At 41.5% G+C, this 26296-nt stretch overlaps 1 protein-coding gene across 15 annotated transcripts in view; it reads right to left on the reverse strand.

The window, feature by feature from the left end:
• The window catches only part of magi2a (membrane associated guanylate kinase, WW and PDZ domain containing 2a), a 260190-nt gene that overhangs the window by 15823 nt on the left and 218071 nt on the right, over positions 1-26296 (reverse strand). For 8 of the 15 annotated variants that reach the window (XM_039791301.1, XM_039791294.1, XM_039791304.1 and 5 more), the window contains 6 exons: positions 20762-21439; positions 10108-10139; positions 6505-6712; positions 2945-2986; positions 2720-2835; positions 2225-2417 (listed from right to left, as the gene is read on the reverse strand). In XM_039791301.1, coding sequence (XP_039647235.1) covers positions 2225-2417; positions 2720-2835; positions 2945-2986; positions 6505-6712; positions 10108-10139; positions 20762-21439 — 1269 coding nt within the window. The remainder of the gene's footprint in view (positions 1-2224; positions 2418-2719; positions 2836-2944; positions 2987-6504; positions 6713-10107; positions 10140-20761; positions 21440-26296) is intronic. The other 7 variants (XM_039791302.1, XM_039791296.1, XM_039791310.1 and 4 more) reach the window with 5 other exon arrangements.

The raw sequence follows: 26296 nt of genomic DNA on the forward strand, positions 1-26296 counted from the left end.
AGAAGCAGCGCTGTGGTTTTCTGTAGTTAAACAGTTAAGAATTGAACTGAACTTGTAACTTCTCACAGCTCACTGATACCAAGATACAGGGAGATTTGTCACCATAAAAAGCTACATAACCACATGTAGTATTTCCTTACACCAACAAGTGCACAAATAGTTATTTTATGAGGAGAAAAATTGCCTAAAAAAGAGGAATGAATTGGGTAAAATGTGGGGCAATAGGTGCAGGCAGAAGTATGGGCTCGGAGCGGAGAGCGGAGTCTGACACTGCAAAGTGCCAGTGGGAGTCAGACAATTAGGATGGAAGTAAGGGCCGCAGAAGAGGCCAGGCATGAGTCAGACAGTAGTCTTTGGTGAAATTGACAGAGAGGGCGGAACAGAGTAGGAAGAAGTGGATTGGTGAGAAGAGTGTGTGTGTATTTGTGTGGAGGAAGTGATAATGAGAACAGGGGAGGCCGGAGTTCACGGGAGTAAGTGCCACCCCAGTCTCCAGGCTGAAATGCAAAGAAACTTGAATGAGGACCAGAGAGCAACGGTGTGTGTAAGAACAAGAGTGTGCTAATGTGTTTTTTGGGGGAGGCTTCAGTGTCATTACTCAGGGATTAGTGCTTCCTTTTTTGGACTGATTAAATGCTGTTTCCTAAATCATTACAGGACAAGAATGGTAGTGGTGAACAGAGAATGAGAGAGGCGAGAGAGGAACAAAGAGAATAAGGAATTCAACGAAATAGAGGATGGCGATGTTAATAGAAAGCCTGCGAAATAAATTTACTTCACAAACCAGCGTCCTAAAGCTGTTCTTTGCAGGATTAACTGTGTCCTTTAAAAGTCTACCGAAAATGGGATATGTTGACAATAAGAACAATAAATATAAGCTATGATTCACTATGGGGTGTAACTTAAAAATCCAACCAATAAAGTCATCTAAAGGTTTTTAATAATCTAGCCTTCCTTTACGTCTTAGCAAATCTAAGTGCCTTTCTCTCCATAGCTCATCCGGCTACTGTATTTTACAAGGACACCGTCGCTGAAACCGGGGCTATGCGCCACCCAAGACGATTGTAATTGGTTAAAAGAAATACAAACAAGCTAGAGCGTTTTTTTTCTCCTACACCATTATGTTAACTCGTGCAGCCAGACCATACTCCAGCGTTGTGGTCTGGCAATGCAAAATATTTTCCCAATGTTTCTTGTCTAACTGTATTATATATCACCAATAAAGGCTAAAAAAGATTAAATAAAAACCTAAATAAGAAAAATGATTGATCAGTCATTGTATTTTTCCGGCAGCACATTCATATTTCAAAAGGAATTCCATCACATTACCGAAGGAATGATACAATTTCCGCTGCAAGTATTTATTCTTCTTTATTAATAAACTGTTGAATATTTGTTCAATTAAAGGGTTACTTTGCTGATTTGAATCCAGATGATGCAAAACGGGGATCTCGGTGGACCTCCGCTGCTCCGCTCCGCGGGGAGCTCAAACACCATTCATGTGCACACACTGCCCACACTAAGATGACACAGAGCTGGTTTAAAATTGGCAAAGTATCCCTTTAATCTTTCTCTCTATAAAATATCAGAAAATAGTAAAGAATGCCCATTAGCGGCCAAAACCCAAAGATGTTAAATTTACAGTGATAAAAAAGACAAAAGCACCAACATCTTCACATTTAGGAAGCTAGAACCAGTGAGTGTTATGTTAATGAGTAGAAGTTACTCGATTCATTGATAATCAACATTTTTGTGGAACTATTTTTAAATAAAATAGTAAATATCTAATTTTAAAGATTTAGTGCGTAACTTTTTGATATTAATGAACGTCCATTACGTTCAAGCTATTGACAAATGAGTTGCTACAAAGCTAATTAAGACTATGAGCACCACAAAACTCTCTGTATTTCTCAGTATGGCTATGTTCAGAAGATTGTGTCGTTGCGCAGAAACTCTACAGACCTCTTCTGAAGAGTCCATGTTTTTTAATCCTCTGTGTCCTCCTTGGCTACTAGCAACTGCGTGGGGGAGGAGTGGGGGCTGTGCGCAATCACGGAAGGCTATCATGTGGACGCGCCGACAGTGTTGTCGTCATTACTTAGAATTCGTCACAGGGGCGACAGAAACTACGCACTATAGCTTCAAAGGAAACCTTTTTGTAATCACAATGGTGAACAAAACAAAATAAAAAAGCCACATGTCAACTACATTCATGTTTGCTCACCTGCTGCCTGCACCCTCCTCCTGATGACCAGATTCACTTGGCCGTTTCGGGCCGCTCCGTGCATCAAGTCAATGACATATCTGTGCGGCTTCCCCACAACTGGGATCCCGTCCACAAACAGCAGCTCATCACCGGGCCGCAAGCGCCCATCAAGATCTGCCGGACTCTTCTCGATGATGGCCCCGATCAAGATCTGTTATTACACGTAGACTGTTATATACAGGAAGTACAGGTCCAAATAAATGGCTTGAGATGCTGGAGTAGAATCTGTGAGTGTCACATGCAGTGGGTGTTAAGGTGGTTGTTATACTGGTACATAAATAGCTCAATTACATGATTGAAATATTGTTTTGTTACTTTGACACACAGCAAAAGACACCAAAGCAGCCAGCACTCTCTCAGGGGTCAAAGGTCAGGGGTTAGGTGTACACAGTGTGTGTGTAGTGGGTTAGATAGGAGAAAATGACAGGGTTCCACGCCCATCGCCATACGAGCCTTCTCACACGTCTCCGGACTCACAGGCTGCCCTGCCTCGTCCCCGCCCAGCACCCGGAAACCGAAGCCGGACTTCTGTCTGCGCAGGTGCACCTCTATGTCCTGATACTCTGCTCCTGAAGCAACACGACCACAGACATCACGAAAAGTCTTTTACGTTATATTGTTTTTCATGAGCGGTTTATTTTTTTTTTAACAGTGTCTCTGTAGAGATGAGGTTTTTACCTGAGGAGTCCACAGGAAAGACTGCCCTTGTTTGGCCTGGTTCTAGAAAAAAAAAAAAGATGCAGGAAGAACCCATGAACATCAACAAATGTAGTCCATACACAGACACCCACAAAGGCACACATACACAGACAGCACACCGGCAAACGCACATTCTCCCACAAAGGCTAGAAGAAGGCAGAAAGGCCCTGCTTCAGCATTAATGTCAGCGCAGAATTTCAGCATCATCCATAAAAGTCAGGAAGTGCTTACAGCGTGTAATATACCCGTCCATTATTTACGGTGTGAGGTGGGATGCAAGCACTGATCTGCAATCAGGGACTTCTCACAACACTATGATCTGCAAAGTAGCGAAATGAAATCAACCGCAGACAAGTGGCTGCAAATGAAAAATTGATTCCAATTGTAACTGTTTTAATCACACTGAGCGCTCTGCTGGGACTCAGCAAGAAGAAGGGAGAAAGAAAATCACCACTAGACAAGAGGAGTGACATATCTGTTTCCACAGAAACGACAGAGTGCATCTTATTGAGATTCAGCTGGTTTTGCTGGTAAACACAGGTGAGTAACCATGCAAATATTTTAAACCATGCTTTTTGCAGTCAGAAATCACGTCAAAGTGATTTGAAGATAAATATATTTCTTTTAAAAGGCAAAAAGAAACTATATTGACAAAATGATCACACCTCAAGGTCTTTTTAATAGAGGTTCTGAACTTTCGATCATATCTCATTTTAATCATCAGATGTAGTTTGCTCAATTGTCAAGATTTGTAGATTGTTCAATTGTCCATTTTTCTCTGAGTGCACAGTCTCGTCCTTCTGAATGTATGACATGTGTGAAGCACAGCTTGCATACAAATGAAAAAAACTCTTGTGTCACTTTTCGTTTCTATAGTAATTTATGACATTTTGGTCTAATCAAACTACCGTATATCAGAAAAAAAAGGTTAGACATTACAGCTGTTTATACACAGTTTGTAGTTCAATTATTAACACAATTTAAGCCAACAGTCAAATTACACACCTTAAGAAAAGACAACCATCCAGGTTAATTAGGTAAAGACAGCATTTTGTTCTTAAAAACATCACACTATTGCCACCATAATCAATTCTACAATTTGTTTTATAAAAATGGATATAAATTGTAAGATGTGTGTATTTTCTCAAAGTGTTTCATTCACCAATTTGTGTGGTGGTCCTCTAATTGGATAATTAGATAATTATATCTGCTGTTGAAGATGGAAAGGTCCAGAACAGCTACTAAATGGACTTTAAGATGAGACTGGTTTGTAAACAGCTATTTCCAAGGAAACCCAAGGCCAAAAAATTCCACTATTTCTTAAAAACATCCGCGCAGAAATCTATGGAGACCGTAATGAAGTGCTTGTTTCAACAGCTGCATTAACCAGGGTTGATACTTTATGAAAATACTGACTTGATACTCCTGCCAGCTCTCTCAATGCATCTTTCTCTGCATCATGAGGGAACATTTAAAGGGTTAGTTCACCCAAACAAAAAACAAACATTTCTTTCTCACTTACCTCTTGTAGTATCTAGCCATGCAGATAGTTTGAATCTGTCTCTGAAAAATCTGCCACCCACAATAGCCACATCTGTTTCCAAAATCAATGTCCTGTTATTCTGGATAATCCACAGATAACACTGTAAACCGTTTTAATAGGGACTATTTCGCCAGTAGAAAGTAGTTTCCACAAAAACAAAATCCAAAACTATCTATCACTAGAGGCAGTGAGAAGGAAGGTTTTTTTTTGTAGTTTGTGCAACATGACCCTTTAAGCAAATATATTTACATAAATGCTGACAATCTATTAAGAAAATTAAAATGAACCAACATTAGCAGAGTTTGCTCACAGTGCTCCACCATGAGGCCAGTAGCCTGGGCTTGTGATGCTGCCAAAAAGGTCACACCCTGCTTCACCCACACCAGGGAGAGCAGCAAATGGAGCATTAAATAAAAATCTGTCTATTCCCTGCTGAGCCTCACCACAACCAACCCCTGACCTTTATTGGAAGGAAGACAACAGTAAATGTTACACTGTTAATCACTGTATCCACGGCCGAAGAGGAGGGTGAGACGATGATTGATACAGGAAGACCGATAAGGTTTGATAAGGAGACTTTCTGACAGCCACATCCATGTCAGCCATGGCCTCCTCAACAAAAAAAAAACAAGAAACCTCCAAGAGAGTCCCACTCATGCTGACACACCATACACACAAAACAAGACATTCATTTTTTTTTTTATATATTTATGGCTGCTATTAACGTCTGAACGTCACCAGACATACACGGGGCAGTAACTACCTCTGAGCACACTAAGGTCATGTCATCAATATTCATGTGTCCCTGTGTTAATAAGGTTTTATTAAAAAAATGTCTACTATTAATTAAATTAAAAGCTTACATATGATGGTTATTTAATAAGATAATTCCAGTAATTCTAGACTCAAATTTGACTACTTCTAGGCAGGCCATTGAGGACACCGAGGTCATATCCTCACAATTTCTCTGGGAATTTGGGGGTTTTAGCAATCTGTGAGGAGGTTATACTACACATAAAAACTCAAACATGGTTTGGTATTTTAATGACAATATTAGTAGACTCATTATATTTGAATTTGACAACTTTTAGGCTAATAAATAAAAGATTCACCAGGACTTATTCCAGGCAATGTGGAGAAGGCTTTGATTCTGCATTATAGCATTTAGACCATGTTGGAAATCACAATTTAATAAATTAAAATAACTTAAATAAAGACCTGCATTTAAAATATTTTCCGACAGGGGTGCGTTGTGGTGACTTGGACTCAGGACTTCAGTATTTCTGAAATCCTCGCTACAGCCCTGCTTATACATAGACCCATAAAAAAGCAAATATACTAGTTTCTACTGCCAAAAGGTCCAACAGGGCATTATATTTTTTTATGATGCATCCTGATGATATCATAACAAGAAGAAATGACTTTTTCCACATTTTACAAGTCAGAGGATGGCAATATTGCTGGCACTAAAGCACGTCATAAAAAAATCAGCTACTGCGTGGACTGTTTATTCATGAACACATCTCCGTTTATGATGTGACCTAGCAGGATCTCAATGTCTGGATGTAAAGATCCTTCCAGTCAGTAAAAAGACTGTTAAGTGAAGACAGGTTTTGTTTGTGTTTGTGTTTGTGTTGGCCTGTGTGCGCATTTACAGTAACAAGAGAAGATCAAATGGCATAATATGAGGAATTAGTATCTGCAGATGCTAATAGGCGAAACGTCTGATGATTGTGTAAAGCTGAGGTATTTGGGCTGAACATTCCGCAACAGATCTTTCAGTTTGATTGAGAAAGGCCAGCTCATTTGAACACGCTTTTCAAGTTTTCTGTAAAGCTTCCAAAGTGAACAACAACAAAGAATCTGTGACTCAGTGTGTGTGTGTGTTTGTGAGAAAAAGAGTGATGAATCTTCAGTACTCCACCTTCCAATGCGGAGTCCATCTTTCTTCAGTGCTAGAGAGAAGTGTTTGTCACAATGCTACTCTGGTACTTACGCCTACTCTCATAGATAGCCCTGGACTTCTCATAAAGGTCATAAGGGTCTGGTTTAGCCAGGGCCAAGGCCTCGGAGGCTGAGTCTGGGACAGAGGCCCTGTGGAGATGGTGTGTTGGGAAGGGGGCGTTGTGGGGAATAACGGGGGCTGACAGGCTGGTCTGAGCAGGGCTGCCCTGGCCCTGCTGGGACTCCCACTGCTCCAGCACCTGTAAAGCACAGTGGCATGACGGGTCAATATTTCACTACCACCTTTCCCACTCCTGACACTCGATTTTTAGCCTGGTAACCATGATAACAACACTAAAAACTGAACAGAGTTTGCTTTATTGACTTTTGACGGTTCGCTAATCCCCACCGCTCTTAGTTACTGTAACTACTCCTGTCAAAGCTTTAGTTCGCGCACAGCACACATGCAGTTCACGATGATAATAGTGGCAAATGTATCACTCAAAATTTGCAGTAATATTTTAAACTTTGGGTCTTCCATTACAGAGGTAGACAAAAGCAGGCTTCTCATTTTTGGCTGAAATGATGACTATTCCTAGTTTTATCAGCCGCAGCTAGCTCCATAAGCTTATGTTATCGCTAAAATTGATGTTTGAATTGAATGTTTCCAGTGGTTTAGTTTAAAAATTAAAAACCTGTAAAATTACCTCAAATATGCACGAGGCTAATAATCGAGGCTAAAGGTTGCGAGAAAAAAAAAAAAAACACCATTCTCACCAGCTGATGAGCCATAAAAGATGGAAATAAAGACACAGCACTGCTCTTGTATGAAGCTAGTTAGCCCCCCAATAGTTAACAGTATTGTTAATAAAAATTTAATTCAAATAATATCAATTTTAACATAATCCTCAGATGATTTGGATGTTCATTATAGAAAAAGAATTATAGTAATAGTAGATTTATGATATAATGTTTGTATTTTTAAACAGCACAAATCATTTTTACTAGAAAAAAGGACTTGAGGATGAGTAAATGCAGGGGTTGGCAAACGTGATGCTATTTTATACTAGCTTGGCTGTAGTTTCAACTCCCCCAAACCGAATAAAGAGCAGGACAGAGCCGCTAACGTTAACCCAAACTCTGATATACTAAACAGATATTTTTTTTAACGTAACCTGTAGCCCCACGTACTGCTAGTATCGTGATATAGTTAGCTAATTGATTGGAAGAATGCGGAGAAATCCAATGCTTGACAGCTTAGGTACGGTTGCAAAGTTATGATTGGACAATTGCCTGTTAGGGGGAGGGGTTTGGCGAATGATCAATTCATGCTAGAAAGAGTGGAAGCCACACAGTTAGTGAGGTTAGTAGTTAAAACAAGCAAAACAATTCCAGCCTCTATTTGCCATATACATCTCAGTGTATATCAATGATGTGGATAATAAGAGGATAATATATAGTCGCACAGATAAATATGGCCTTATTTTGGATGGGTGACAGCAAAAAGAAAATCATTTTCAAATTATCCTATTGGTCAGTGCATTGGCTACTCTTTTTTTTTTTTTTTTTTACAAAGTATTACTTTGTAAATTATACCCAATGTACATGCTACATCCCAGAACACATTTTAAAATGTGCTGTCAAGTGTTTAAGGTGACACCAGCAGCTTTGACAACGCCAGTCAATCAGAGTGTCAGCCTTGATGTGTCAGATAAGTCAGGCCGCTTAAGTCACAGCATTGCACTAAGCAGATAGCCAGTATGACATGTTGACATGTCAGACAGTGTGAGAGACGGAACCGGGAGGGAGCGACAAGCCTTTTTTGAAACGGAGATGGCGAGACTGGCTGCATATGGCACGCTTTAATATGGAGAATTACAGGGCATCTGGTTCAAGATGCACCGAGAATAAATATCAGCTGCATAAAAGCTCCGGGACAGAATCAAAAGTCTTTCCATTCTTTGAGGTTTCATTTGCGTCTGCTATTGATGTGAAGCACGAATGCACGGCGCAGGCTGCTGAGACTGGGGATCTTGTTAAGGCTGAGATTAGACTACTGCATCCTGATCTCTCTTTCACTTTCTCTCCGTTTGATTAGGACTGCTGAAGCAAACACACTCTGGCTAATAATCTAGCTGGTCAGATGAATAGGGACACAGGCAGGTCTTTACAAGACAACATTATGGAATAAACTGCACATGCTCCAGCATTGAGTAGCTGTTACGTACAGTATTGGATTTAACAGACAAATGTTGATAAGCTCATTTGCAAACGAAACTCTCAGGAGCTGCAGGCTGAGCTCAACTGTAGGTCGATATGACAATTAGGCGATTCCCTGTTCTTCCCTTATTAGTCAAATTCCTCCATATTCCATACTCATAGCTGCAATAGTCTTCTTGTAACAAATGATACCCAATTAAACTGAGACTGAACTGTGGTGTGCAGGGGTTTAGCAGCTGGGGGAGAGGGGCAGGGCGGGGTGGGGCAGCCAACAAATGAACACTGGGGGGGTAAAGAGAGAGAGAGAGAGAGAGAGAGAGAGAGAGAGAGAGAGAGAGAGAGAGAGAGAGAGAGAGAGACAAGGCTCTGCATGCCGTCTGATACTTTGCGCCTTTTCCTCAGAGCTCAGAATTACTATTATTCTGAGGGAAATGGAGGTGACTGATTAAATCGAGAGGAAGCAGAAATGATGAACAATGAGTAAAATTTCAAGGGACAAGTGCTACACAGTGGGGGGTTTCTTGTGTTGTTAGTTGTGATCTGGAATGAGGACAACATGAGCTGGGGTCAGGGGCTGGTCAGAGCAGCGCTGGGAGGAAGTCCAGGCATGAAATGGATTACACACATAGTCGCACAAAGAGAAAAAAAGAAAGATGGGCAGAAACAACTCGTGTGCAGGCGTATAAGTGTGACAAATGCACATAAAGACAAAGTGAATCTGATCAAAGAGCATGTTTGGTGGATTGAGTTTTTAGTGTGCCCAGTGACAGCATATGATACTTGTAACTATAATAAGAGTATTTATGGTGGCGGAGGAAGCAGAAGAGGCTGAATGCGAGTTTGGAGAGATACCACATGAGGGCTTTTGCTTAATGTGACAAAGGGAAATAAAGGCACGGTAAAAGATAAATGACCAGAGAGTAAGCGTAGGGTAGTATGAAAGAGCAAAAAAGCCTTCAAAAAATCTGAAAGATTGCAAAAATAAACGAGGGATGAATGCATATGGGCCATGCCAAAACAGTTAGAACAGAGGCTTAGAAGCACTATAGTAGTAGCATAATTCAAATGCCCGTAGTGTGGATAACCCTGATGGCACTGTGCCAGTTTATGAATTAGCTTTGACTTGCAGGATGAAGAGACGAGTGATGTTATGAGCGGGCCACTTGACCTTTTCTTATCCAAATATCAAGGGCTAGCTGTTGTAAAAGCCAAGGACATATAGTGAATCATCAGTAGAGTTAGTACGTCAAGGGAGGGATTGAAAAGTAATTTCTAGATCTTTCAAATGTGTAAAATAAAAGATTAAAGTTATTCTGATTAGCACATACAGTATGCACACTGCAGCCATTGGTACTAAAGTGAAGATCTACTGTATATTAATGATTCAAAAGCAGAAATGGGGACAGTCCGAGTTTTGGAGGCTGGTGCATGTTACCTGCTTAGGGGTCTTCCAGGGTGAATAGTGACCTGCAATGTTGAGAGAACAAAGAAATGCTTTAGACTGAAAAAGATGGTGGAAACAGATCATGAGATGTGTGGTTTAATTTCAGCTGTGATAGCCAATTCCAGGGGGTTTATGAGGATAATAAAATGAATTTTAAAAAAACCCCATTATCAACAGAATTACAGAAAAACCAAATAGAAATGAGAATGTGACATGAAAACAGTGTCTGTGAATGGTAAAAAGGACAAAGAAAAGCAGAATTGACTCAAACATAATAAAAGCACAAAGCAGAAGAGGGCAAGTAAATATCTTATGAGGCACGAACGTATTGTGAAGACAGAGAGATTAAAATAAGACTGTAGGAAAGTCACAGCTGAGAAGCATGCTCTAACACAGTACGAGATGTCTTGATATTGAAATGACTGACGTGGTTAAACATGAAAGACAGTGATCAACAGGTGGCATAAATGATAGGAACTAATCATTTTAAAGGCAGCGATGAATTCATCTTTTCCTGTATGGTTTAGTGTGATTTTATGTTCCGTTTTGGGATTTTAGGTGATCTTACATTTTCTGCATTGAGAAACATGTTTTTTTTTTCTATCAATAAAGAAAAAAGCACAAAAATAATTATAATAAACCAAAATGAACAGATTTTTTGGCCACTTGGGGGTCACCGATTTATCCTATAAGTGTCGGACTTAAGATGGACAAAATAAAACACATTGATCTTCCTTGTCAAAACCTGGCACCTACTGTTCATTACAATGCAACTTGGCCAGCAACAGCTCATATAGAGATGTGGGTGTGTTATGCTATTAGGGGCTAATGTAGCCTCAAGCTGCTAGCCTTGAGCAGAGATGAAGAGCAGGCTACAGAGGTCTGGCAACTTCACTTCTTTTTAACTCCACACCTCTAGATTTCTTTTCATTTTCAAACTTGTAGTCCTTAGCCCCAAACGATGCAGACTCGAGTGACATCACTTTAGGCTTTTTACAACTTTTTTCAAATATGCAGTAGTACTCCCCAACACCTGTACACAGACTTTAAAGTGTAAAATAGGAGCAGTTATATGGTAACTTCCATCTACTGTATATTAGCTAAAATTCCATTAAACATCAGCTCCCATTAGGATCATTGTTACCAAAGGAGGCATTTGATCATCGATCTGTCAGGAGCCTAAGCACTGACAATGAAAAGGCAGTCGGATTTGAGAATGCTTTCACTTAATTAGGTTCAGGATGTCTGTACCTCACAATAAAGTGGTTTCAGTTTGTAATACAGTGCAGCAAGGTAAAGGGCACACATTTTCCTTTGACTTTCCCATTCATCTGACTTTGACCTTTAAAAAGGTACGCCACATTTTCGCTGTTTATAACATTGTTCAAGCACAACAACCACAAATCTATCTTGGATGATGAAAGAAAACAATCAGTAGCAGCTGGCATCGATACGTGATCCATGCTCGCACACACACAAAGTAATAAAACATATGCTCCAGCAATGTTTCTATAGTTAAATTCACAGGCGCATGTAGATGCACACTCCATCTCCCTGATTCAATTTCTCTTCTTCCTGTCTTTCAAGTGCTGCCACGGTCTTCCCTCTGGGATGCTACAAGCGTATGCAAATGGAGGGATCGAATTATGGGGTGACTGCTTGAATTATGCGCCAGCCTTCCCAGTGTTGGCCTGGCAAGACTCCAATCGCACAGTAAAAACATTCGTCTCACTGAGCCGCCAGCGGAATGGTGACAACATGGAAATTAACAAAAGCGACACAAAGAAATTCAGCAATGTTTTTTTCAGACTGTCAGCTTCTCTCTGTCACAATAAGCCAAATAAGATTTATATTTATATACAACAGCTTATTTAAAACTCAAAGCATATTTTGAAAAGTATGATATCAGCAAGGGACAGATAGGAGTTTCGCTTTTCTTCCCAAACACGGTCAATCAATTAAAGGCTTTCTGTCCAGAATACCTACGTCAGAATATCTAAGTCAGCGTGAAGGACACAGTGAGCCAAAGAGGCAACAACAGAGCAGTTCTCAGTGTGGGAGACAGAACCTGAGCTGAGCTGGACAGACAGAAAGGAGGGGCACTACCAGGCATCACTGACCGAGGTGATCCTCAGGGTAGAGTCGCTGTTAACTCAGGCGTACCAGACATTTAGTTGGACATGGGTGTCAGAGTGCCCCACGGCCAAAAGTTGAGAAGGGACAAGAGACACAAAGAGAGACTGAGAGAAGGAGAGCGTAAAAGGAGCTGTCCATGGTGCTGAAAGCCTTTAGACTGAAGGCTAATCAGACCTGGCAGCTCGGGTGCAGAAAGCTACATGAACCCTGTGGTGTCAAACTTGCACCTAGCTTTTAAGATAACCGGTGTCGCATCCTTCTGTACAGTAACTTCACCCTTTAGTGACGCAAAACCAGTATAACACCGGTTATGAGGGCATACTATCTTGCTTATTCAAGGTCCATAATGAGAAGGGAAAAGTCCCTAAACCTACACAGTGTGTGATGGCGCACACTTATGCCCCACCCCACCTCACCTCAGCCCCGGCAGGTAGTGATAATTGGAATTTGATTGAGATTGTGCCTTGTTTTCAATTTCTGCCCAAAACTCCAATCTAGGAGCTCTGAACTGGGAAGTGTTTCCACTTGGGAAGCTTTTCTGCTCCAAGGGTGCCGAAAAAACAAAATTGCCAAAGGTGCGCACACACACACACACACACACACACACACACACACACACACACACACACACACACACACACACACACACACACACACACACACACACACACACACACACACACACACACACACACACACACACACATTTGACACACAACAAGGCTACATTTGTTCACCCATAAGAAAACACAATCTCCTTAATTTCAATGAGAGGCTAGCCTTGAATTATTCAGATATGATGACACTAAAATTGATGGCAGCGTGTGTGAATCTTTCAGCCCTTTATTAATATGTATCTCCATTACATGAGAGAGACTGGCAGCTTCACATAACATCCACAGCAGAAAACCCGATTCTATCCACCTCTATTCAAATGCCCGTTCCATGTTCGCTCGATGTTCTATAAAACCGGCCTCATTGTAGCGGTGTGCAAAACTAATTGTTTGCAAGGTACATGGTTGAATATGCATGATATTCAAGCTCAAAACAGCACAAATAGTTCCATTATGCTCATGCAATCACTGGGCAATCACTCCATCCCATTAAAACTTAAATAGAAGCGCTTGATTTGTTTAAGCAAGGTTAGTGATTATACTCCACCCACACACAGGGAGGAGAAGAGTAACCTAACTTTTGCTTCCGTGATCTAATTTTAATGGCAGTAAGGCTAAACACCATTAGCTTTGTTTTCTATTTCTGCTATGATCTAATCTCAGCATCTTGTCCATCATGCACAAGGCCCTGGGCTGTCTTCCCGGGCCGACCGGACGGGATATCGATCCCTGGTGGTCAGCTCCTCCAGGTTTGGTGGGGACAGAGCTGTAAGTGTGAACATGGCCGACAGTCTGTGTTCTACTGGCAGAGAGCCGAAATCATCACTCTCTTGCTGTCTTCTTCCTTTCTCTTTCTCTCTTTTGTTTCCAACTATTCTATCTTGCACACACACATCCAATGAATCACTGTCTAGTTACACAGTGATTCCCTGGGAGGCTGGAGGAGGCTCAGTGAATCAAACCCTCCTCCTTTTCTTTCTTTACAAAGCAGACCTTCACCAGAGGTCTGCATGCTTCTTAGATCGGCTTCTGGTCATCCGTGTGCACACGATCCGAGGTGAAAGGTGAAACCAGGCAGCTGACTCATAATGTACAATTTTCCCATGATAGTACTAGAAAGGGGAGTTTATGTAAGTGTGCGGGGGCTTATGTGCAGAAGGCTACCTTGGGATGTGTGCGACTAAGACGAGGAAAAATGTCTGCCTGGCTGTCGTGTAGGTGTGCGTACACAACCTGTGTGAATCAAACCATGTGGCTCAGCATTTGTGTGAGTGTGTGGGTGGGCTGCAGTGAGGGAGAATGTGGCCTGTTAGAGGAAATCTAAATGGGCGAGCGTACATGTGAACGAGCTGAAAGTCTCAGCAGCTAATTACTGCCCTGTGTCTCTGCTGGTGTGGCAACGAGATACAGCCTGTTAATGGTCTACATAGCCACTAATGAGGCTGTCTGCCATGCACTCACACACAAATACACACACACGCACATATGCTGGCACAAACACATACACACAGGCGCAATAATTACTGGTGATGAGAGACAGAGTGCCCATTTGTTGGGCAAAAACAGCTCATGAGACAAACAAAAATTTAAAGGATGGCTAAATACCATAACTGTATTACGAGTGGGGGGTTTTCAAGGTGATGAGGCTTAATTGACTGGATTGTTTGATCATAAATAGCTCAATGTTTGGACGGTGAATTAGCGGTCAGCTTAGCTCTAATGCCTTGCTTTTGATGGTGAGTTCTTTGGTCATGACACATGCCAGGGGTAACATAAAAACAAAGATTCACATCTTTAGAATGACATCTAAAACAAAATCATGTTTATGGCAGTATAGCTGTCTGACTACAGTTTATAGATTTTACTCATAATAAAATGCTGCCCTTAAAGGAATAGTTGGGCATTTATACAAATGTTATATAAAACCGAAGTGTAAAATGTGGTTTTGTGTGTCAAAAACGTCACTTTCCTTCATGATTGTCTCTTTTGTTGATGATTATACCTAAAGTATGTCTCAAAATTCTTGTGACAATGATTTATTGATGCTTATGAGCTACATGTATTCTCTGCATTACACGAATAACACACTGCTGCTCTCTTTGGCTCTTTACTGTGTCCATGACAACATCAAGCTGAGCAAGACGAGCAAGCTGACTCTCTCTGTGCTTAATTCTCACTCTGTAGTAGTACAACCATCACCTTATTTTTCTGCTTACTTATATGTGTGTGTGTGTGTGTGTGTGTGTGTGTGTGTGTGTGCGTGCGTGCATGAGAGAGAGAGAGAGAGAGAGAGAGAGAGAGAGAGACAAATCAAGAAGAGCATTTTCTGCAAATCAAGAAGAGCATTTTATGTAATTAAAAGAAAAATCAGAACAGACATTCCAATTAAAATTTGGTTAAAAATATTTAAATCAGTAATAGAACCCATTGCTCTATATTGCAGCAAAATATGGGGCCCGCTCAGTAGACATTTAAAATTTACTGACTGGGACAATCACCCAATTGAGAAATTCCATGTAGAATTTTGTAGAAACCTTCTACACCTACCAAGACACATCCCAAATAATGCCTGCCGAGCAGAACTAGGCCAATATCCCCTCCAAATTACAATTGAAAAAAGATCCATCAAATTCTACAACCACCTGAAAACAAGCGACCCCCATTGTTTGTTTCCACTACAAAGCACTACAAGTAGTAGTAGATAACTTTATTGTCCCCGTGGGGCAGCTGGGTTTGCGGCACAATCGCAAGGCACTTTATAACAAGACATCAGACATATGATACAAACAAATAATTATTATATCAGACACCGACAAACAAAACATGAAGAATATACATCACACACTACAATACACTATACACCCTTGGGTATGGTCAATAATACCAAGAGAGAAACATAGAGAAAAGTCCCCTCAGTCAGCTAGCCCTGTCCCTCAGCTCCCTCAGCTCCCTCACCTCACAGCCCCCAGAACCTCAGGACACCCCTGAAACCATCCGGACAAACCAAATCATCTGCAGACAAAAACAGAAATACATGACCTATTGGAAATGGATTGTTACCTAGCCCTAAACCGAGAGTACACAGTAGCTGAATACTTGAGCACCATACGTGACCACAGACTCAGAAAGACTCTGAGCAGGTACAGGCTGAGTGGACACAGTCTGGCTGTGGAGACCGGCCACCTGCAGAGACAGAGCAACACTTCCTGCTTCAATGTAGCACATATACTGACATCAGAACTCAGTTCTTTACCAAAATGAAATGTAAACTCCCAGATTTTGATACACTTACCACCCAGACAAAAATGCAACATCTACTTGGAGAAAATAGTGTGAGCGCTGTAGAAGCAGCGAGATATGTGAGTGCATGTCATAGCCTGAGAGACAACCAGCACAACAACACCTAATATCTGTAGTTCATCTCCCCACAGTTTACTCTACCTTCTCATTTACTCCTCTACTTCATGGGTTTAGTTCATGTTTTTTTGTTGTTGTTTTTTGCTTTTGTCTTTGTTTTCTTTCTTACGTTGACACTAGCGATTTTACTGTATATTGATATATTGTTGTTGCTTTCCTGTTTAAAAAAAAAAATATTTAACATTTTTTAAATGTATATATTTTAGTTTACTCAATTTTTTGTATGTATGTATTTCTTCATTATTATCCTTGATGCTTTGGCAATATTGTTATTTCTGACATTCATGCCAATAAAGCAATTTGAATTGAATTGAAAGAGAGAGAGAGAGAGAGAGAGAGAGAGAGAGAGAGAGAGAGAGAGAGAGAGAGAGAGAGAGAGAGAGAGAGAGAGAGAGAGAGAGAGAGACCTGAAATTATTGATGAAGCTCAATTTGTGACCCTTCCTCACCAGCCATTTGTGATCTCTGATGCTGGACATTAGAAGTGTGTCATCGTAGCAAGGGCACCATAAAATAGACACAACAGTATTGTTGGACTGTGGATGTGGGTGTTTAAGGGCCTTAATGCTGTCAATCCCTCGTCTACTTTAATTTATGTATGTGTGTGTGTGTGTGTTCTCCCTGAGTCCAGATGCTAACAGGTGGTAGCTCTGTCCACTGCATAAAGAGTCATTCAAAAAAAAATCCGTCATGCAAAAATATGTACACACACAGACTTTTTAAACTTAGTCAGCACTCAGTGCTGGTTCAATCCTCCGTTTCAGATTGTGTTTTTGGTAAATATGATGAGCTGTGTGCTCGCCCCTAAACAGGCCAGTCTTTGGAGAGTTTGCCAGAGACGGGAGCGTAACTGTTTGGTGATGGAGTCGGTGGCCTCTCTCTGTACTACACTGGTGAGTGTGCACAAGCACTTAACAGCCAGTTCAATTAGACTGTGTGGCCAGTGTCCAGTGGTTCAAATGTGCAGCGGGCCAAATTGTGATGTGTGAAGAGCGGGAACATCATTTAGCAGCATGGTGACAGTTTTATTACGATGGGTAATAGCTTGGCTAAACGCTCGAAGCTGGCCTTTCTGAGGAAGTTGGGTGGGAAAATAGAATCAGCTGGGAGTCCTACACAGCTCGCACTTTAATATGCAGTATGTTGCTAAAAATTATTGTGTTTGTGTTTATGTGGGCATAATCAATGCATGACTAGGAACAAACATGACAATGTATCCAAAATCTAGGGAAGTAAATAAACCACAAAGATCAAGTAGCTCAAAGATTCACTTTAAAAAAAAAAGTCAAAACTTTGCTGAAATAAATCGACCTTCAGGGGAAACAAACACATTCAAGAGTTTAAGCCTTGAAGTTAGACACATAAGCCATTCAGGCACTTGAAAGGTATATGGCTTAAACTAACGATTATTCATTATCAATTATTCAGTTGATTATCTTCTAAATGAATAGATTGTTTGGTCTATAAAATGGGGGAAAGGACTGAAAAAATGCCCAAGCTCTCAGACTCACTACTGATGCTTCAGTAGTGCCATTCTCAAGTCAGTGGTCCCTGGACTTTTTTGCTTGTTAAACCAACCAATATCTCCTTGCAACCCCTCATCATAAGTTGCATGTCAATTACTTGTGCAGTTCAACTGAAGATTGATTTTACCTTCTCAGATTATTTTAAGAGGCTCAAATAGGTAAAAAGAAAATAGAAAAAAAGTCAGAATAATTTTTAAACCAGGCAATCATGTAATAACCCACTGGATTCCTCTTCGACTCCCAAGTTGGAAACCACTGCTCAAATGTCTTCCTGTTAGCATAAACACAGCATCCTAAGCCCTTGCTGTATTACCATTTTAGAGCATGTGGGAATCAATTAAAGAGGTAAAAGTCAACTAAACTAACATCACAATACTTTAAGAAAAGTAACAGACCATTAGCTTTGCCACATGAGAAATCTACATATGTGTGCATCTTCTTAGTCCCAGACTCCTTGTTTATCTCCATCATGAAGAAAAAAGTTTAAAGAAAAAATTACAAAGACTTCAGTGTGACCGTTTTCTCCCAGGAGGGTCTGAAGTCTCTGATCTTAATGAGCTTAAAGTCTGACAGTGTTTTCCTGCTTAAATCCACAAAATACTCTCAACACATCTACAATGTCTAAAACCCCACCCAGCAGGGATATTTGACACCTTTTCTTGTCATTTCTACAGATATGTGCAATACGCAGTCATGCTACCGTAAGAGCAGACTGGGTGGCACGGACGTTTTTCCCACCTCTAGCACCCACAGCTTGTCAAGTCACAGGACAGATGTGACACCGCACCCTGGCGTATTGTTGTGTAGTGGAGCTAGGCCGTACACAGATTAGAAATAATGAGATGAAATATAGCATGTAAATAAGGTTGCCATTTTCTCCACGGGCCAACAGGCTGCTTTTTAGATGAGAGCGCTTGTTTTGACCTTCTAAAGCTCTGCCGTGAGTGAGGAACCCTTGACAGATGGCGGGAGCGCTTCACCGCTAGCTTCCAGGCAGATGGGAGACTTTGTGTTTTTATGTTTGTGTGTGGGGAGAGTGTGGACAGATTGGAGACTTTTGAGATGGTGGCACAAAACTTTTGACCTCTCCCATGCGTGTATGTGTGTTTATGTGTTGGCAGATGATATTTTAGAGGTACTGGCTTAAATTCTTTTATTTTTCTCTCTTTTTTTTTTGGATAAGAAAATGTCCTCATCACTGGTAGAAGCTTATTTCTGCACTCTGTTTCTCTTATCCCGGTTTGTTGGCTCCCTTCTCGCTGACAGGGACATGGTGAGTGTAATAAAGAAATAAAGGGCAATAAATCTATTCAAAGGGCGCTGCTGACCTTTGTGGGTGAGTCTCAGTGGTGTCTGTGGCACCAGACAGTTGGCATTATGATTGGGAGGTGACATTACACAACACAAAGAGGCAACTAATACAACGAAACGTACAAATTGTCTTCCAGCAATAGTAGTATTGGCTTCCAGTCTTGCTTTGCGGCCTCCACAATTCCTAAAGTTCAAGTTTTCAGTTTTGGCATGCCAAGATAAATCAAGCACAAATCGTAATTCTGTCATCACATAGAGGGGTATCATTTTAAAGAACATTTAACAGCAAGATTTAACAAAATGCAGGCACCAGATACTATCTGCTTGGTTAATGAAGAGCCACGGTTGCCGCTTTTCTTTTTTTAGATTTAATTAAAATCTAACGTTTTAATCTTCAACGTCGGAGCTTTGGCTGAGTCTTAGCTGGCAGATGCACTGCCTCCACAATTCAATAAGAAGGCAAGCTCAGTTTGTAGGCAGATCACAGCTTACACACATCTTATGTTCTGTCTTTTGAGCCGTACACACATTTAGGGAAGACATGACAGTGAATCTTTCTTCTTTTTCTTTCACTGTCAAAGTTATCGCCATTAGAAGTAAACTGTCTGAAGGTTTCAGCCTTCTTGAGGAACCAACACAGACACTTCTACACCCCCCCCCACACACGCACGCGCGTACACGCACGCACGCACACGCACGCACACACACACACACACACACACACACACACACACACACACACACACACACTCACACACACACACACACACACACACACACACACACACACACACACACACACACAGACAGAGAGCTACCTGTTGATTCTGCAAATCATAACCCTGTGACACACAAAAGAGCTCAATGGTGTTTTAGCCCCCAACGTCTCCTTCCAGGCAGCACTGCAACCGTTGACTTCAAGGCACCTAACCTTAACCCTAACCATAACCATAACCATAACCATAGCCTAATCCTAGTGCCTTCCAGGCAGCGCTGCCTGCAAGGAGAAGTTGGGGGCTTAAAACACAGATAAACCACAAAAGAGGGCAGTGTATGATTATGACTGTCAGAGGGCCATACATTCTGAAAAACACAGGGTAGAAAGCACTTCAGAGCCATTTGTAGCCACCAGTATTTTGTCGAAAAACTGTGCTACAGTACTTTTGACAAGCTTTAATTTTGGGGCTTTTATCCGCGGCTCACACAAGGTAAAATTTGCCATACATACTGAAACTGGCATGATAAAAACATCTAAAAGTAATTCAGGACTGCAAAAAGCATGCACCATAATGAAAGGGTCAGTGAGCAGAGCAGAGAGGCATAGTCTACTTAAGTAAAGTGAAGGAGGCTGTATTTCTAACCGGGAAAAAAAAAAAGAAGAGGAATAGGAAAGGCACTTGAGAGGAGCTGTGCATCAGTCAGCCATTGTTAAGCACTGCAGGACTGGTTGATAGGTTTCTGCAGCCTTTGGACTGGACCACACATACAGACACACTTAGCTACAAACGGTAAAAGATGACATCGATGAATACGCAAACAGATATGTTAGGAAGGCAAATATGGAATAGACACGGAGAGATTCAAGAGCTTGTGTTAAGTCACCATTCTTCCCAGAATCCCTACCTGCAGTCACTGATCTTACCTGTTCCACCTCTCTGAACCACCAGGCTGGTCTCGGCTCCCACTGCACACTCCTTGAGAAGCTCCACCACCTGGGTGTGTGCGAATCCCTGCACGTTTTGCTTATTAATCTCCACGATCAGGTCACCCTCGAACAGACCCGGGCAGCCCAGAGGCTCTAGCACTTGTTTGACTCGCTGGCCTGTAGCGCTGTCAGCGATAGTGAAGCCAAAACCTTCCATGCCCTTCACCATGGTTAGCGTCAGTAGCTCCCCTTGGGTCGCCCCCGACGACGCCATGGAAACGCTGTCAGGAGGTGTGGTGCCGGTGGTGGGAGGAAGCGAGCCGTCTAAGTGGGTGTCACCCGGGTGAGGGGTGAGCAGCTGCTGCTGGGCATTGACCTGGTCCTGACCGGGGTCTGTGACGAAGCGCGCCGTGCGGGAGAGATAGTCCAGGTAGTTGTCGTAGCCCGTCCTGCCGTTCACCATGATGGGCCGCTGCTCCATGATGCCCAGCGGGGAGATGATGGTAGTGTTGTTGTTGGTGTTGGCAGCTTCCTCTGGGTCGTAGGGCAAAGGGTATCCACGGCACAAGACAAGGGTGACGCTTTGGCCAATTGGCACCGACTGGAAGAGTTTGACCACATCGGCGTGGGTGGTGCCCAGGACGCACACATCGTTGATGTAGACAATGACATCCCCTGCAGACAAAAGTATGGACAGATAGAAACAAAATGCTGTAATGGCTGGAACACGGGAATTAATAGTAGCTACAGAGTCAAACTGCAACTTCCAGTGACTGTTTGACAAGCAGGAAAACTCCATTTAAAATCTGTAGCAATGCAAATGACTAAAAGTCCAGCCCTACAATATAACTTTGCTGAACAGTGTGTTGTGTGATTCATTCCATTTGTCTAGACTTTCAAGACAGGCAGAAAACTAGGGGAGAGAGGGGAAGGAAGAGGGTTCCCAGCCATAGACAGGGATGCTAACGATGTAATATCATTGTTTATTATGTATGTCTGTTTTTAGTAGCCTTCAACGAACCCCATTTCCCACAAACCTAAGACATTCTTGAGGTAGCTAGATTGACAGATTAAGACAAAAATACATTTGTGAAGGTTCTTGCATGCTCAGGCATGTGTCCCAAATATGCCATTTGTTTTGATTAGTGAAACATGTCTAAATTAACAGGAAAGGAAATGGTATCATCTTGCAAAAGCTTGGAAGTTAAAAATTTTCGAAATTGACCTTACGAACTAGGGAGACAGGACAGGGAAGTGCAGATAGTACAGCTAAAAAGTTGGAAAGATGACAATAGATGACAGAGTTGGAGGATATGATGGATAAGGGAGATATGATGTTGTATAATATGCCCATGTTGTACGAATGCTACCAAATTAATTGCTGTTGAACTTTTTTTTTTTTAAACACAAAGGGTTCAATTCTTAATAGCAACTGCTATTAAGTAATACTGTAGTAAACCCCTGGTCAGAAGAGCCAGTAAAAGAAACCCTTAATGAGAAACTGCATTACGTTACAGATGCTCGTACTAATCCGAAGGTGATGACAGGACTGAGGCTCTCTACAGCTATAGGAGTACTCAATCAGCTGTACAGTACATTAGCACGGTCCCTCCTTTGCTTTCCCGTACAGCTATAAACACTTTCTACAGATAAACATTACCACAGATAAGGTCTTATCTGCCTTTCAAGTGTAAAATAGTGCTGATGACAAGTGGCTAAAATGTTTGCCTTTTATGGGGCAAAGTGCTTTTTTATTTGCTTGCTGCAATATACTGCACTGTAGATAAAACCTAGCTGACAATTAAATGCTCCCACACAAAAGCGCTCCACATCCAGGCTTATCTTTGTCTCAACCAGATTACTAAATATAGTGTTTTGTGCTCTGCTGTGCAGGCACCAAGCAGTTTTTTTGCATGCAACACTGGGGAAGTGGGAACACAAGGCACAATCCACTGACAAACAGCATTACCAAGGTTGATTATGAAAACAATTATTTTCTAATAGCAGGTATAATTGTTACACTCTTTAAAGAGAGGGCTGGCTGGGAGTATGAGTGTGTGTTGCAGAGAGAGAAAGTGAAAAACAAAGTGCCTCCATGATTAATAAGCAAAGCATGTGCATTAGTGATTGACCCTTGCCTTGCTAACCACCAGCGCCATGCTGTCCAGTTCTCTTAAAACGTGAGCAGCAGACTATAACAGCACTAATGGCTGGGTCAATGACATTTTTTTCTGAAACAACATGGCCATGCTGTTGAAATGGAGCAGAGCTGCTGACCCCTCTGAGTGACAACAGGAAGTTAAGATATCATTGAAATGTTCTCTCAGTGCAAACTGTGACGCGGACAAATGCTTTCCAAGTTTAAACGCTCCGCCTGTATTGACAGAGCGAGCTCACACCTCGAGGCAACGTTACGTGAGGGACTTTTTAATTAATCCTGGTAAACGCTGACGACATTTGCCTTGAGCACCAGTGTCAGAATCAATAATTGAGCACACTGGCAGAAAACAAATGACGGTGCCGTGACCTCGATGCGCCCTCGCTGTGCCCATAGATCTCATTCTTTATGACCGGGGAGGAAATGCAGCAAGACGGAGGGTATAAACATGTTTCAAAGAAACAGAAAGCTATGAAGCCACATATAGACACATCTTTTACCATGCAAGCTTATACCTAAAAGGGTGAGTTCACACAAATTAGAAAAACAAACATTTCTTTGTTTCACATTTCATGTGCTATGGTTTAGCGAAATATCTGCCTCTGGAACCACCTCAGTAAAATGGAGGTGAATTGAATTGTATACATGAAATATTTCCTAACAGTGAGGTTTTGCTGATTATCCACCTTAACTGGGACACTGTGTGTTGAAACATGTTGAGACAAATGCAATTTGGGTAAAATACCCTTAATAAACACATAAGGTACCGAACACAGGTGTGCATACAAGTGCAAAAACACCCTCTCATCCCCCTCTCCATCCATTATAAAACCTCCTGTAGGTCCCTTGTATACTATAAATCATACTATCCTTAACTATGAACACCGAACTCACTGGGACCAAGGTCCATGCTGGTACTACATCCTTGCATATCCTGATCACATATTCATCTCTGGCTAATGGGTGTGTTCAAGAGTCTGTCGACATAACGAGAGGTCTCTGTGGCCCTGCCGAGGCGAGGCCAAGTTAACAGAGCAGTTTAGAGTCTCAGCAGGGTGCAAGCAGTTTGTTAGAGACTGTGGTGTTTTGTGTGTGTGTGTGTGTGTGTGTGTGTGTGTGTGTGTGTCAGGCGAAATAGGGTGCAACATGGCTATGTCAGACGTGCAGGTGAGATAAGAATAATGATAAGAATTTCTGAAGACAGAAGGTTGTTAAAACAAAAAAAAAACTTAACTTTTTCCTTATAATACAAGGACTAACTATCTCTACACTGCAACAACAGAACAATTTCTTTATTTAATAATGATAATAATAATGTATAGTTTATTAATCCCACTCTGTTATTACACACATTACAGGCCTGAACTACACACATGCTCAGTACCTATAGAGTGAGGGAGCTGCCCATGGAAAGGTGACCCGAACTGTAGAGGTGTGAATCTTCACTGATCTCCCTACATTAAATTGTAAACAGAAATAATCGATTATGAGTCTGCCGATTATCGATGCAGCATTGTCCATGTCCAGGATTCGATGGATACATGGATCATTAACTCATGCTGAGTTTTGTTTTGTTGTCTGGGTCATGTAGTTTTTGCCTTGTCTTTTAGCGCGGTATAATGTAGAATCAAGTACATATTTAAGAACCTTGTATACAGTTCTCATTTTTAAAATAAGTCTACTGGAAACATTAGAAAAGCCAGGCAACAACAGGCAACCAACTCATGAAGCTAATGTTAGCTGCATCTGCTAGCAACAGCTCGTCACATTAGCTGAAAAAAGGACCCAAAAAGTGCAAATCTGAATTTAAAATTGAAACTAAAATTTGATGTTAGATCAAATTATACTTTTAACTAATTTTAGCAACAACACAAAGCTAAGCTAAATCTTCAGGAATCTGCACACAATTTGATTGGAGAACATTTCAACTGTATTTTAGTGGGTGTTATTTATACAGAACGCATTATAAATTACGACACTTAATCAGTACAAATGCCTCAGTGTCTTATCTTATCACACACTGTAGTATGTGGATACAGTTCAGTGGAATAACCCTCTGCTGCTGATTGAGTGTTACAGCAGACTCTCCAATTTGAAACATACTGTACCAACAAACCCACTGGATTTTGTACTAAACGCTGCCTCTGGCATCCAAACTAAGCCTCTCCACTTAAACCTAACGCAACTCATACCTCTGTACTCCACAGAAACTCAGAAATATCACAGCTAACAAACCACATTTCTTTTATGGACACAATTTTTTGTACAAAAACACAAAATATCCTGCCTAGGCAAAACTGCACTGCATGTGGTCTACCAGTCATACATCAGATATTCTAAAACTCTTTTACAATAAGTGCTCTAAGATGTTTTCCCTGGTTGTACAATCACATAGTGGAGACAGCCACGAGGGGTCATGAGGAGAAAGCGGTACAAATTATCTATATGGAATTGGAAATTTCACACCTCCGCAGGCCTGGTTTCTACGTCCGTGTGAGCTCTGAGTTACTGATCGAGCTAGTAGTGCTACTGCAGAAGTAGGACACAAAGTCTGGGGAGGCAAAGTGTGTGTGTGTGTGTGTGTGTGTGTGTGGTGGAGGCTGGATGGTGAGATAGAAATGGAAATGAGCTGAAGGGAGGAAGTGGTGGAGGGGAGAGGAGACGTGGGGTGGGATGGTAGAGATATGAGAGGGATTTGTTAGTTATTTCTGCGGAAAGAATTCATGAAAAAATTAGAGGGGGAATTCTAAAAGAAAGAGAGAGGAGGGGATGAAAAGGCAGACACACAAAATGTTTTATATGCAGTATTGTCAGGACAAGCTTTATTAGTCATCAGGGAATCTATTCTGGACTACTGCATCGTCACATTTATAAAGAAACAGACATTAATAACTCAATGTTCACAACTACCACGTAATAGAACAATGCAAGGGTTTTGGAGAAGAATAGTAGCTGTGCTACAGATCAAACTCCCTGAGCAGCTTACTTTACGTATGATAAATGACCACTATAAGCTCTGCATGTGCTCCAGCATGTACAGATAGAAGCATCATTGCATGCTGAGAGCACTGACAAACCTGCTAGTTCTATTCCCTTGACCTTTAGTAGAGCTGGTCCATCTTAGTGTGTGTTAGTGTGTCTTTGTGTGTATGTGCTGCAGTTCCACCCCCATGTGGCCACACCTATGGTGCTCATAAAGTCTGTTTCATGATTAATGGAAGAACAAAACTCCGCAGTTGGTGCACACGCATGCGCACAGACATACACCCACATACAGAGCAAGTTGCACCTGTAAACACGCACGTATACAATGCATGCATATGCACTTGTAACCATTTCATCTTAAAGTGGAAGCTACATACATCACCATGTGA

Source organism: Perca fluviatilis, chromosome 23 (genome assembly GCF_010015445.1).
Source record: "Perca fluviatilis chromosome 23, GENO_Pfluv_1.0, whole genome shotgun sequence".
In the NCBI taxonomy this organism is placed as follows: domain Eukaryota; kingdom Metazoa; phylum Chordata; class Actinopteri; order Perciformes; family Percidae; genus Perca; species Perca fluviatilis.